The following is a 14,518-nucleotide window of genomic DNA, read 5'->3' on the forward strand; positions in this document are numbered from 1 at the left end:
TAAGATTGTTTTTTTAGAGATCAAAGGTTTAAGACGTTGAAAAGTATGAGGTAGTGTAATTATATTCAAAGATTTTCGTCTTGCCTTTGAAGTAAGCAAAGCATTCCTCATCTCATATTATGCCAATATGATTAATTCAAATATGTAGCTCTCCCACAGGAACCAAGCGATTGTCTACGCGTAGATATATCTACATAGCTATGTATACCTTTTACCTACCCAAGAATCAAAATGAAAAGATTGAAGAATACAAAATGCAGGTTTTGCTTACCTTGAACGATTCTTTAGGTGGCTGATGATGTTTTTCGTTTTCTTATTTATTCGCACTTTTTATATCTCTTTTTAAGAATTGAATCTGCTTAATCGACGAATTTAAAATTTGCGTTGATCACTCACAGAAACACAAAACGATGACACGAATAGAAAATCGAGATGAAGTAAAAAGAAATTCACTTTTTGTTTCTATTTTCGGTCAGCGAGCAGAATTAAACTGAATAAATTAGATATCTTTTTAAATTGAAAACAAAATAAAACCTTACTCAGCCTTGCGAAGGTTTAATTGATTTAGATTTAAAAAAAAATTAAAAAAAAAAAAACAAATTTATATTTTTCTCGAGAGATTTCACATTTTCTTTATTCTTTGTTAAATGCGCGACGAGTTTTTTCGCTCGTTTTGTTTTCTTTAATTGGTGTGGAATTGCTTTGGATTTGGATTAGCAGAAATTATTGTATTTTAGTTTAGATCCAAACAAAATGTTTGCTTTTTCAAAGTTGCACAATAACATGAACATCCATCACCAAGAAGAGAAGACAACGAAATTTTTGTGCAAAAATGTTTCAAGAAAATTTTGCATTTTTCGTTCGAACAGAAAAATGCACGAACACAAGTGAAGTGAACAACTACGAACTGGCAGAATAGGCAAAACGAAAAATAATTTTTTTTTGACATTCTTCGGATTTGACATTCGAAATTTGATGTGCGAAAAATGAAAACCCTGCGGAACGAAGTGGAAGTTTAGTTCAAATGGCAAACAGCTGTGAATTTCGTTCAAATTTTCGAACAATTATTATAGGGTGTTTTAGGCCAGTCGACCAGTAAGAAAGTTGAAGTTAAATGATCGGTTGAAGTTAAGCCAAAGTGCGATAAATGTGTCTTAAAGTAATGTTCATCCACTATTTCTCACATTTGAGTCGTTTTCTTACGCATGCCGTGAGTAATTTTAGTGTTTACTTTATTTAGAATTCAGGGATTATTCTTGAGAGTACAATGTTTTACGTAGCCCTACTGATACTAATGGAACGGTGTTAAAATCCATAATTTCAGTAGCAAATTGACATTGCCTCAATGTTAAATTATACTTCCATTAAACTTTTTATGCTTTAAAATAATTATTGACATTTGTCTATCGGATATTAGAAAATGTAAAAAGTTAATATAAAAGTTATTGATCGTGTTGTGTATCGCAGTGTTTGAAAAATTTAGTACTTTTTTAATTAACGCTTTGTGTCATTGCTAGACTATCCATTTTGGTAAAAGCAAACATATTTAAGCAATATTATGGCACTTAAAATGATAGCTGAGTTTGACAGATGCTAAATGAATGTACTGTAAAAGTTTATGGGAAGTTAGTAAGAGTAGCTACTGAAAATTTATTATTGGTAATCCTGGTCAATTTTTAGTTGTTGGCAACTTTGAGTAACTTTTATTTATTAGCAGCCGCCAACTTTATTATTTTACTTGCACACATTTTCACGCTTCTCGGTGATTAATTATCTTGAAGAAGATTGGAAACTTCTCCAAATAATATAAGTCAACTATTAACATCGCTTACAACGACATTCTCGAAAAATGATTTGTAATCTTGTGTGAGATTTCTCATTTCACTTAAGCCATAAGTCCACTTTGGCTTAGTGGTTTGCTAATTTTCTAGAAATATAAATGGCACAACTGATTGACTGGATGGTAAATGGGCAGTTTTATGGCGGATTTATATGTCTTTGCATTTGCATTTATGAAGAGAAGTATAGATGGATTTTTGTTTTCTTTTTATATTGTGAGCGCACTTATGGGGATATGAATACCCTAATAACGATTCAACACATTGCCAGCAATCATTAAGGGAGGTTAAGATTAGAAAGGAGATATCGATGCGCATTGATATTGAATGTCTGCACATGGTAGTGAATGCAACTGGCTATTTCACTGAAGCCTTGCTTATGAAGTAGGAATAAAATAATGACAGACATTGAACCTTACGAGGGTGCTCAAGAGATACAAAAGTTTCAGTTAGACAACTGCCACCTATTATTTTTGGAGCTCTCTTTTAAATTATTAAAGACACTCACGAGGTCCACAACAAGTGGTTTGTGACGCATATACCTACAACTAAAAGCTATTCAGTCTTCTCGATGCAAGTACCTACTATGGATAGTGGCATTAGGAGAGGGTTACGCTTTTTTCAACAGTAGACGGCATTGAGTTTTTGAAGCATTCAATTCTAAACGGTTCTCGATTCCCTATTGGACAAAGCTGTCCAGATCAGAATTTATTGAGCTTAGCATACGGTGCCGTTGGTAGCCCACATCCGAAGAACAAGGATGAGAATTTAAATACGAGTATGAAAAGCTGAGGGAACTGTCATCGGGGAAAATATTTAGTGAGTTTGAACTATCAGGCAAAAGACATTTATACAAATAAGGAAGAATGTAGGAGACAAAACGGAACTCTGGGACACAACATCTTTGTATTATCTGGATATCAAATAGATAAATGTATGCCAAAAAATGTGTAACAGAGTGACTTCACTATGTCTTCTTTCTCTATAAATTTTTCTGTAAAATTTATGTGTTTATTTTACTTGGTTAAGGTGGCGCTAAAGTCCTGTGTGAACTAGGGCCTTAACCAACAACTTCTCCATCTAGCTCGGTCCCTACCTAGATATCTCTAGTTTCACGCTTCAAGTTGGGTGAGGTCACTTTCCACTTGTGCGCTCCACCTGATCCGCGGTCTTCCTCTACTGCGCTGTCCTGTGAGTGTGGATTCAAAGACTTTCCCAGCCGGAGCATGTGTATATTTTGCATTTTGTTATTCTTCAAGAATAAGTGCTAAAAATATTTGTATGTGAGAAAGTACATAGGTATCAAAGACCATCCACTCTAAACGTCAAAAAATATAATTTAAATATAATGATCCGATTTATTTTATTTTTTGATCTGATTTTAATTCGAACATTGTGATAAAGAAACCTGGTTAAAATTGTTATTCGTGCGTATAGTTTTTCACCACCTTATCATTTCATAATTACTTTAAGCTCAGTTTTTTTTTTAAGTTGGAAGCGTGTAACAAAACGTTCAAAATGGAGCATAGTTACAAAATTTAAAAATAAAAAAAGAATTGTTAATCTTTTTTTACACTTGTAACATAATAATAGCAGCACTGATGCAGACGAAGATGCTATTGAAAATATGTCAAAAACATTATTCAATCCGTTTAATTTGTCCTCAAAAAGTGTTAGGTTAGCAAATCGCAAGAAAACAACAACAACATTCCTTCTTTTTAGTTATTTGTTATCGTTTTTTTGCAATTTGTTAAAATGGTTTTTGCACCAATACATTGAACGTCGAATGGAAAAAAAAAAAACTCTCTCTAATTGAAATTTCACGCACCCATTACGTGGTATATTCTTTCTATTTAAAAAAAATTGTATGTGTAGCATTCTCTTATTACTGAAGAAATCAAATGCAACTACATGTAAATCAACCATTAAGTTTTTTCACATTTTGGCATTGAATTCATTCATTTATACAAATCTGTTTCGTAAACTGCATCTAGCTTCACTCGTCTCCATTAAATTACTTTGACAACCAGCTGTCACTGTCAATTTCTGAAATCATAATTTTTGTTGTTGTTTCGTCGTTCTTGTCTGTCAATTTGAAAATTATAGTTTAAGGATCTAAATTTTCAACGATGGCTGGACGTGAAGCTGTAAAAAGAGCCGTACAACAAGTTCGCCCAATTCTATCCGTTGATCGGGAGGAAGCTAGAAAACGTGCCCTTAATTTGTACAAGGCATGGTATCGTCAAATCCCTTACATTGGTAAGAATCCCGTCGTCAATGTTCATAGGTTATGTAGTCTCTCGGAAACGAAATTGTTATGTAAATCAAATAATTCAATAGAGCCACCTCTTTGGTTTTATTCCAGTTATGGATTATGATATCCCCAAGTCCGTAGAAGAATGTCGGGCTAAACTCCGAGAGCAATTCATCAAGCATCGCAGTGTTACAGATATTCGTGTTATTGATATGTTGGTTATTAAGGTAAGTGGATGGAAAACTTTGATGTCTAAACAGTTTTATTCAATTTGTTAATAACTTTTCAGGGTCAAATGGAATTAAAAGAATCTGTTAACATTTGGAAGCAAAAAGGACACATTATGCGGTACTGGAAAGAATCCGAAGAACCCAAACCAACAGACTTTCTTTCCAAATTTATTCAGGGACAAAATTAGAACGTTTATTATGTTAATGTTTGTCCGATGAATGATCTAAGCTAGAATAATAGAGGGGTATCAAACGAAAATAGTCTTTTTTATTTGTTTTGAACGTAAATTTTAATGGTTTTAAAAATATTTAACAAACTCTAAAGTAACCCCAACTTTGAAAAACTTATGGAAACAATTAGGTTCAGTTAAAAATCAACAATCAATAATTTAGAAATATATGGAGTCTCTTTAAAATGACATAGCAAAGCTCCGTCGCGGATAGCTATGAGTGGCAAAATCACAATTTGTCCAATTTTCAACACTTTTTAAAATAAATTTGTCAAATGCTTGAAGAATTTCTGAATTGAAAATTGATTTCGCAAATTGTCATACAGAATAATCGAGAGGTCAGTGGTATTGCTCATGTCGTGAATGAAATTCAATGTCCTAGACCAATACAAACATTTTAAAATGGCTACTAATTAAGCCTTATGTTAAGGCTTGCAAAAAATCTCTAAAGGTGAGTGACATGTTTACTCCAAGATTAACTGATGCCATAAAATGAGCTTAATTAGCATTTTTAAGCAAGGTGATTATATTGATAAAAGAGCACTTTCACGAGCAAATCGGAAGTCCGGTTTCAAGATCGAATTGGCTGTTGTTTACAAAAACAAGTTGAAAAGTTCTCTTAAAGATTTTCTTTGAAACTTTCCGATGGACTGGTATTCATCAATACTCAAACTTAAGCCGTATAACACTTGATCATTTTACCCGCACATCAAATATTTTATACGAAAGGTTGCTTCGATTATTCAAGAAGATGTTTCGACATGTTACTTTCAATAGGCTTTGTGAAGTATTTGATTTCTCAGAGAGATGCAAGCTGAAATCAAGAATTTGTTTTAGTTTCACACCCAAATGTTTGTACTCATCTATATAACCTCCAAGCTTATACTATTGAACACCCAATTATATATATCTTGGCTCTTTACTGACCTACTTAATATCATTTTAATTTTTTGGAGTTTATTTCAAGGTCCTATTTATTCCAGTATTTCGCTAGGCGATTTATCATAAGTTGAAGGTCTTCTGGAGATTCTGAAAGTATCACAATATTATCGGCATAAAAAAGATTATTTAAATCAGCGACATGTATTCCACCATCCAGGAAGAATGTCTTCCACATTGCTTAAAAATATTTAAAAAATTTAAAACTGCGTTTACCTCTGAGTACAATTCTTTTCTAACATGTAAGAATTTTGTTGATAGTCCTATTTTCGATTTATGAAGTCGAAGGCAGTCTTTAACTATGGACGTCATCGTGAAAATGTGATCAGGCGTCAAATTACTTTTCGTGATTAAATTAATTAAGGGACGAGGAATGCGAACTCAAAAAGGGAAAAAGTTAACGGTACCTTTCATATTGCATTTGGGTTGCAGTGAGGAAGAATTCTGGACATTGGTTCGAAGTGCCCGTGATGAGGGATATAGAAAAGGGAAACGGATCGCAAATTTCGAGGGTTGGTGTTAAGATGAATAGCACTCAGGAGTTCCAGGGAATCTTATTGCCCAATAACAATTGGTGAGCAAATAATATATTAGCGTTTTTGGTTCTAATATATAAGGGGTGCAAACCTATCAGTTTTAATCGATCGGCATAAGGAGGCAAGTTGGATGTATCATCCCAGGGAAGGCCACGTAAGGCAAATCGAACGAAACGTCTTTGATCATTTTCAATTCTGAGGGAATGGTTTTCATAAAATGGAGACCAAACTTGTAAGCGCTTTAGTTACATAGGGGTTGGAAAATTCTTTTGATCATATCTTAACAAAACCGAGAGATCTATTAGCTTTATTAATAATTTGGTCACAATGGGATTGTAAATTCAAATTTTTGTCACATGTAATACTAAGATCTCTAATAAAATCGACTACGTTGACGGCGTCATTAACAAAGTAGTATACTCTATAGAATGGGATTTGTTTGCATTTACCTACATTTAACTCTAGGAAATTATGAATGCACCAAACTAAAAAGATATTAAGATCATTTTGTAAAAGTAAGGAATCAGATGGAGTTGAGATAATCTTAAAAATTTTATTATCATCCGCAAATATTAGGATATTTGAGTTTCTTAATTTAAGACAGACATCGTTAACAGATGAGACGAAGAGGAGGGGGCCAAGGTGACTACCTTGTGGGACTCCAGAAGTTGAATGTATGGGACTGGAGACTGAGTTACGGAAGAGGACTCTATGAGTTCTATTCGCAAGGTAGGAGCCTATCCAGTTTATAAATAGAGATGGAAAGCCTAAAGCTCTAAGTTTGAGATATACATATTATCTTATGGGATATTTTATCAAATGCTTTGCTGTAATCAGTGCATACAACATCAACTTCATTACCATTCTCAAGGGCTGACAAAACTTTGGATATACATTCAATTAAGTTAGTCGTAGTGGATCTACCTTTAAGTAAACCATGTTGAGCGGGGGAAAATAAGGGCTAGTAATGGAAGTAAATGCATTCATAAATTAAGCTTTCAAAATTTTTTGGGGATGCATGAAAGTTTAGCAATAGGTCTATAATTGTTAATTTCAGCTTTATTGCCTTGTTTATGGATAGGGAATATAAATGAAGCTTTTCGTATATGTGGAAACACACCTTGGGAAAGAGAGTCTTCAAAGAGTGCAGTAAGAGGCTTTGACAGATAATGCATACATTTATTTAGAACAATTGGACAGGACCAGGGCGAAAGGCCTGAACCAATTCTTCAGTTATTGTAAAAGATGAAAGAGAGGTTTGGGCGGAACCATCTAAATAACTAAAGTAGTGTGGATCAGGATCATGAAGATGTTCAGTATACGATTTGCTAAAGTATTTAACAAATAGATCTGTTATAGTTGTTGGATATGAGGAAATTATGTTGGAGAAACCCATTGAAGGTGCAAACCCATCAGATTTAAGTCATATATAAACGAGACGCCTATGTGATTTTTAACATTGTTTAAGTCTGCTTTTTTTTGTGAACAGGAAAGATTATCGACCTTTTTACCAACGTCTTTTCTAAAATTTATTCTGTTGAAAAATGATTGGAATTGCGTATGAAAAATAGCAATTTCTAGTTCATCAAAAGCGATTTCGGCATCAAAAGTTTCATCTATGATCTGAAGGTGAGCATGCACAAATTTTAAGTGAGACTTGCTGTATAAGAGTTTTAAAGCTAGCAGATAGATCACCAGCCGACACTCATATGCCAAAATTGTGCAATTTAAACCATTTATCTCTCAAAGATGATATTATATAACATTAGCCAACAAGATTTTTTAACTAAAATCAAATTAAAATTTAAAAACCAGAGTTTTAAGGTGAACAAAACTGTTATACACTATATTTCATGAAAGTTCTAAAAATGTTTCTTTTCTCAAATTTGTAATCATTTTGCAAGTATCCTTGTTATCTTCAAACTTCAATTCAAACATTTCCAGTATGTTTTTTATTTCAGAAAAATCATCATAAACAGCGCAACGGAAAGTTAAAAATTTTTTTGTAGAAAACCCATATTTGAATAATGAAAATTTGAACTTTTTTTCATACAATGTGTTGTAGAGAGCTACATATGTTGTGATTAATTTTAGTCTCATAAGAACAGTTTTCTATTTATTTTTACAATTTTTCAGGCAAGAATCGATTTGAAAGTAAAAAGAGGCTGGGATGTGACCCACACTGATAACTTCCCATCCCGTCTGTCGATTTGTCTTGCTTTAAAGTTTGTAGGTTTTCGGGTTTTGTTAAGAAAGTTGTCAGTTGAATTTTTCTTAAAAATTTTAAAATTACCAACAATATTTTGCATATAGGTAATGAAATAGTTTTATTTCAAAATCTATTTTTGTTAACGAAAAATTTTAGTCGAAAAACAATTTTTACCAATTATAGTAGCATTTCTAAAAGTTTTAATTTCTTATATTAACATATACAATTTGGACGAATAAAATTAATTCGAGAGATATCGAGAACCGAATGTCAATTTTAACCGATTATTTTTTGTAGGCTCGAATTAAAGGGCCCGGAACTATTTCAAAGTTGAGATATAAGATATAAAACAGAGCGTCCTAAACCCTAAGCGAGCCAAACCAATAACCAAAGCGGGGCGCTTGGTGCCCACGCTCTCAGAGACGATGCTCCGAAGAGTTGACGCATCGAAAGTCCAAAAAGCTATCCCCCAAGTGCTCAAACCCCCGATAAGAATTAATATGTTTTGATACCCGGGGCTAATTATTTATCAGGGGCTCTTTTTAAAGTTTTTGAAAAATTAAAGGTGTTCATTTTGGAATCGTAAATATAAAATCGTAAAACCAAAAGCGTTAAAAACACATAAACCAATTTGTAATTAATCCAAAAACCATGAGCTCAAAACAGTCAGACCGTCAGACCATTTCTTTTTGATTATTCAAAACTCTAAAAATTAAAAGCAACAAATAATGTAGTAATTTTCGCTCAAACCGTTGAAAAATGCAAAAAAATGTTTCAATTTTCAGTTTTTATCGACTTAATTTTGTCGATACGAGAGTTGCAGGAACATTGTGTAACTCTCGTTTTCAACGTAAACATGGGTCATGAAAATAAAACAACTCAGGATCATTGAAAACATTTTTATATACTCATCTCTTTTTTTCATTTCTATTTTATTTGTGTGCACTCGTTGTTTATTTTCTTTACATTACTCAAGAAATTTCCAAAATGCTGAAAATAAGTGATTTAAGTAGAGACTAAATAAAAAGACCGTCAACTTGTTACTTCCGTTGCCAATTTTCATTGCATAAGATGGGATTAATTGTGAGTTGGGCTATATGGGTTTAACGTTTTTGGGGTATATAGCTTTCAAGTTTGGATTTTGTGGGTTCAACTAATTTTGGTTTTTATTTTTGGGGTTTATTAGATTGTACAGTTTGAATATCTCGGTTTTACGGTTCAAATTTCTTAATGGGATGGGACCCTAGTTTACGCGGGACCCGGGGCTGCAATTCCCCCTAGCCCCTATTAATCCGGGCCTGACTGTTGGATTCTTATAAAAAAATACTGAATGCCGAAAACATATTTTTAATCTTTAAAAACATATTTGAGTCGAAAGTAAATTATTACAAAGTTTTAGTATTGTTTTTTTTTAAGGTTTTAATTACTTGTAAAAAAAACTGATTTCTCTCAAAACTGTTCAGAATGTTGAAAACAATATTTCTTTTTTACTAACATTTGTTAAAAAACCTCTCAATTCGATTTGTCTTAAAATTACTTCATGGGAAAGATATTTGAGTCGAAAATCATTGTTTACCAAATTTTATAAATTTTTTTGTTTATGTTTTTATTTTTTATAAAAAAAACTGTCAATTGGATTTTTCTCAAAATTTTATCAGATGTTAAAAACGTTATTCTTCGTTGCACAAAATTATTTTGGAGATGAAATCATTTTTGTTCGTAAAGTTTTCGAGGTGATATTTATTGTTTCAGTTTTTTTTGATTTAAAAAAAAAACGTAAAATGGACTTTTTTCCAACATTATATTCGTTTTGTTTCATGGTACGAGTACAATATATGTATAATATAAAATTCAATTCAAGTTTCTAGCGTTATTGGTGTCATTGGTTCGCGAGGTATTTAGGGTTAACCAAAATGTTGAACTTTTTTTAAATTGCTATGGCACAATAATTACCCACGTAACTTTTTTGAGAGTCCTTTCTGCATCTTGCTGCATTATTTTTTGTATAACAAAATGTATTTGAAGTTATATAATTACTGGTTCTTGAGCTATAGACGACAAAAAAAACATAGCTAAAAGTACATACACACGCACGCACTGACATCTCTCTAAAGTGTTTTATTTCGACTCTAGGGGCCATGAAACATGAAGAACTGTCAAAATTTTCAATGAGTCCAATCAGACCGATTACAATAACTTCCTATGGAAAGTTAAAAATCAAAAACTATTCAATTTATAAGATCAGACTGCATATTAATAAATTAAACCCTATAAGACAGGATCCCTCGTCTCGTTACGCCAGCCACTGTCTTCGGTTATCGAAATAACACTCAAGACTCAAAGTAAACAGCTCAACAGCATCAAATTGTATAATCATTAACTCCAGACAAAATATTTATCTTATTTGTTGAACTAAAGGAGAACATGCATTTTTGTATTTATTGTTCTTATCCAGAAAAGAACTTGTCCCGAAATAAAACACAGATAAGTACGTTTATATATAGCTTTAAAAAATATGAACTTAAGTATAGAAAACATTAAACATTTATTTATGTGGTTTATTCCCCATGAACTTTACTTGTGGAGATTATTAACATTACAATTACAATACACATATTATGTAATTGCAAAACAAGTACATTTTTGGTATTCAACCATTAATTTTTTGTTGAAAAATAAATGTACATATGTATGATAGCATAAAATCAAGAAAAAATCACTTGAATACAAGTTTAAAAGTCTTATATGTAAGACATCCGGTTGAGTTGATGGTGGCTCCAAATTTTATCATACACAAAGTGCTAGTCATTCTTCTGATAACAAACATATTCAATTGTCTAATTGATATTTAATTGATACAAAAAAAAATAAATAAATAAATAAATAGCACATCAATAACATCAGAAGCTTGATGAAATCGACTTCAATTCATCTTGTAAGTTCATGATAGTTGCATTTAGGTATTAAAAGGGATCATGGCGTAATATCGAAATTCAAAAATCTCAATTAAATATTTTTTAGTCAAAAATGTAAAAATTTCGATCATCTTAATTCTCATAATTCACTTATAAAATCTTGAAAGACAAATTAAAATTTAATTTAAAATTTTATTTTGACACTTTTTAAAGAGTTACAACTCAAATAAAACACAGCACTTCATTCAGGTGGTTAAAAGATTTATATTCTCATCTAAATAAGAAAAAGAAAATTTTAAAATACAAAAGAAAATAAGAAATTGGTTCAATTATTTAACCCGAGGCTTTATTTTAAAAAGAAAAAAAATATTTTCAATTCATGACTTTTGTTTTCGAGAATTGTTCATTCGTTCAGAATTTGTTTTCTAAATTTGTAATTCGAGATTACATATAAAGCTCCTGTCGAAAAGTAAAGAGTAGATTATGTTTGACTTATAAATTAATTTATAGAAAGAGATTGGTTTTAAATAAAGTTTAAATGGTAGACATGTGCACGCAAGAGGACAAAAGCATTCATAGGTGCCTTTTGTCTACAAACTTTTACTTTAACCTTCCCGTGATAAACATCAGGTGCCTGTAGTGCCTTACCTGGAGATTGTGTTTCAACACTCGTTGTTGAAACCAGAGGGGGAGGACAAGTGTTTCCAATAAAGCACATCTCCTTTTAGCTATGTTGCGTTAGCTACTTCGACATATTCGGAGCTCATGCCTGTACTGTAAGAGGTGGTTATGCCGGCTCTCCCCCTTGGAGTTCAAATAAAGAACCTGGTCCTCTAGGTTGGAGGTCTTGCGCCAGGGTAACTACCTAACCATGTAGAAAACTTAGTTGCGAGCATCAAAACTGTTGATTTACTTTTGAAAACCTACGTAAAATAATTATTTAAGGAATGTAAGGTTCCTTAATAGACCACAGGCAGCAAAACAAGAGCTTAACGCGTAGAAGAGGAGAGAGGAACACTGAAACGTTCAGAAACAGAAATGAGGTCCGAAAGTTTTTGTTGCAGCATATTAACTTGTAATAACTCGCCGAATTCTTTTCCAAGGCGTCAATCATCTCGGGCTTATCTGCATTGATAATGCTTCGTCGCAGTGGACTAACGACAACATTGGCCACTCCGTAATTCTAAGGTACTTAGAATCAATTTCAAAGCACACAGACTACACCATCCCCCACTACAATTCGACAGAAACTTCCAGATTTCTATACCTACCAGATCTTTTTGGGAGGATAGAACATTCTTGGGTCAATCCATTTTTACACAGGTGGGTCAAAAACAAAAGAAGGGGTTGGTGGAGGTGTGTACTCTGAACGACTGAAATTAAGTCTCTCATTCCGCCTTCCCAATTATTGTAGCGTGTTTCAGGCGGAACTTTTGGCGATTAAAGAAGTCTTGTCTTGGCTCAACATCTGATATCCGTATTTTCTCTGACAGCCAGGCCGCTATCAAATCTCTGGACTCTGTCTCTACAAACTCTATAACAGTCCATAACTGTCGATCATCTCTAATGGAGATGGTGCAACAGTTTAATATTCACCTTTGCTGGATGCCGGCCCATAGAGACATTTCAGATAACTGTAAGGCAGATGAACTCGCTAGGAACGGTACGGTACAGCCCATGCTACCACGTTTGGCAAGTACTGGCATACCAATCGCTACTTGTAAACTGTTGCTAATGCAAGACGCTGTGAGGAGGACAGGCACCAGGTGGAACAACATCACCACGTTTCAAGTCACAAAAAACATCTGGCCAACACTGGATTTAAAACGTTCAAGGTGCTTACTCTTTCTAAGCAGATCGCATATAAGCTCGATAATAGGTGTCATAACCGGACACTGTCTAATAGGAAAGCACGCCACGAGACGAGGCTTATTCTCAAATGACTTTTGCAGAAGCTGTGTGGACAAGGAAGAGGGAGAAACGGTTATTCTTCTTCTCTGCACATGCCCTGCTCTAGCTCGAAAACGCAAGAATTACCTAGGTGAATTCTTCTTTAGCGATCTAAACGATCTAAATCATATCGGTATAATCAGCCTCTCACGTTTCGTAAGGGACTCAAGCTGGTTCCATTGAGCTTAGGAGGAATCCTTAAGATCCATGTGGTATCACAATGGGCCATTAAACTGGCCTAAGTGTGTCCGTTTCCATCTTGAACAGCCACTATAACCTAACCTAACCTATCTGCATTGATAAGTGACTTTATATACAAATAAATTAGGTGCTGCAACAATCCGTAGAGAACCAGGGCCTAGTGATTTACAACTCTCAACCTGAGTGCAAGCAATTGCAGGGATGGAGGGGACCTACAGTTTATTTCATGACAAGAATTACTATTGGGAATTTGTCAATTCCTCGCGAAAGGCAGTATCCGTGAATCAAACTTTTTTATATGGCACAGGCAGGGATCGAACCCAAGACCTCTCTCATGACAGTCCAACGCACTAACCAATATGGTACGTTGGATTTTTATAACCCCCATTTAATAAATTGATTTTTTCCATGCGTCTCGTAAACCGACCTATGGTAATGGTGGTAATATATTTAAACGATTTACAAACGTTGTCCAAGCTGTACATAAGTCTATTTATTGGAAAATCAAACTTAGCATAAATCAAGTGACAGCTGTCAAAAAGACCAAATCATAAAAAAATATTGCCCTATTGAAAACTACACGTCTAAATAAAATACACCCATTAGAAAAAATACACCCGGTAGAAAAAATTGGGCAGGTTCAGTCAATATAAGAGATTTCATTTGCAGTTAACTTCATTCTTTGAATGTACATTTTGACCAAGGCAACTACTTAGTTTTTTACGTGTCATAAATTGCAAAATCAGAACTTTACTTCACAAACCTCTACTTTAAGTTCATAGTACAAAAACTACCAAAATCATTATTGTCTACAGAACACTCCTCAGGCATGTTACAAGTTTCTCACGATTTGTATTCGTATTTTATATTGTAAAGAAATATTACTTATTTCATTTTTAAATTACCAAGGAATCTTTTTACAGATAGCATTAAATGACTATGACTCTATGGCTCTATAAATAAATCATAGAGTAATGAAGTTCAGCCTACAGTTGAATGAAAAAAAACATGATCAATTGTCAGTTTGACATAAGTTGACTTGACTTGATTGTTATTGAGATTATTTTTTACTAACTTTCCAGTCAATTTTCCACTAAAGTTGCCTTTATAAGAAGGCAATTTTTTGACAGTTGGCCAATCAGATGCTAAAAACTTGCCTTACTTCCAAGTCCCTTATGTCGTCTGAACCTACCCATTGTCATACATTTTGAAAAAT

General features: G+C 33.4%; 2 protein-coding genes across 2 annotated transcripts in view; one reads left to right on the forward strand and one right to left on the reverse strand.

The window, feature by feature from the left end:
• Positions 1-913, reverse strand: part of LOC129954114 (WAS/WASL-interacting protein family member 2) — a 59,872-nt gene extending 58,959 nt beyond the window's left edge. Inside the window, exons 1-2 of the mRNA XM_056067802.1 lie at positions 540-913; positions 272-462 (exon numbers count right to left, since the gene is read on the reverse strand). The gene's annotated coding sequence lies outside the window, so the exon portion shown is untranslated. The remainder of the gene's footprint in view (positions 1-271; positions 463-539) is intronic.
• Positions 914-3,875: 2,962 nt separating this feature from the next.
• On the forward strand, positions 3,876-4,581 carry LOC129954118 (NADH dehydrogenase [ubiquinone] 1 alpha subcomplex subunit 6). Its single transcript, XM_056067809.1, has 3 exons — positions 3,876-4,097; positions 4,204-4,319; positions 4,382-4,581. The coding sequence occupies exons 1-3, from the start codon at positions 3,968-3,970 to the stop codon at positions 4,508-4,510; spliced, it is 375 nt and encodes a 124-aa protein (XP_055923784.1). The 5' UTR covers positions 3,876-3,967; the 3' UTR covers positions 4,511-4,581.
• Positions 4,582-14,518: the final 9,937 nt, after the last annotated feature.

Source organism: Eupeodes corollae, chromosome 1 (genome assembly GCF_945859685.1).
Source record: "Eupeodes corollae chromosome 1, idEupCoro1.1, whole genome shotgun sequence".
Classification (NCBI taxonomy): Eukaryota; Metazoa; Arthropoda; class Insecta; order Diptera; family Syrphidae; genus Eupeodes; species Eupeodes corollae.

Excerpts from the sequence above, each read along its gene's own strand:
- LOC129954118 (XM_056067809.1), top strand. The coding sequence starts at position 3,968 with ATGGCTGGACGTGAAGCTGTAAAAAGAGCCGTACAACAAGTTCGCCCA. Across the intron at positions 4,098-4,203 it reads TCGTCAAATCCCTTACATTG|TTATGGATTATGATATCCCC; the intron begins GTAAGAATCCCG and ends GTTTTATTCCAG. Across the intron at positions 4,320-4,381 it reads TTGATATGTTGGTTATTAAG|GGTCAAATGGAATTAAAAGA; the intron begins GTAAGTGGATGG and ends ATAACTTTTCAG.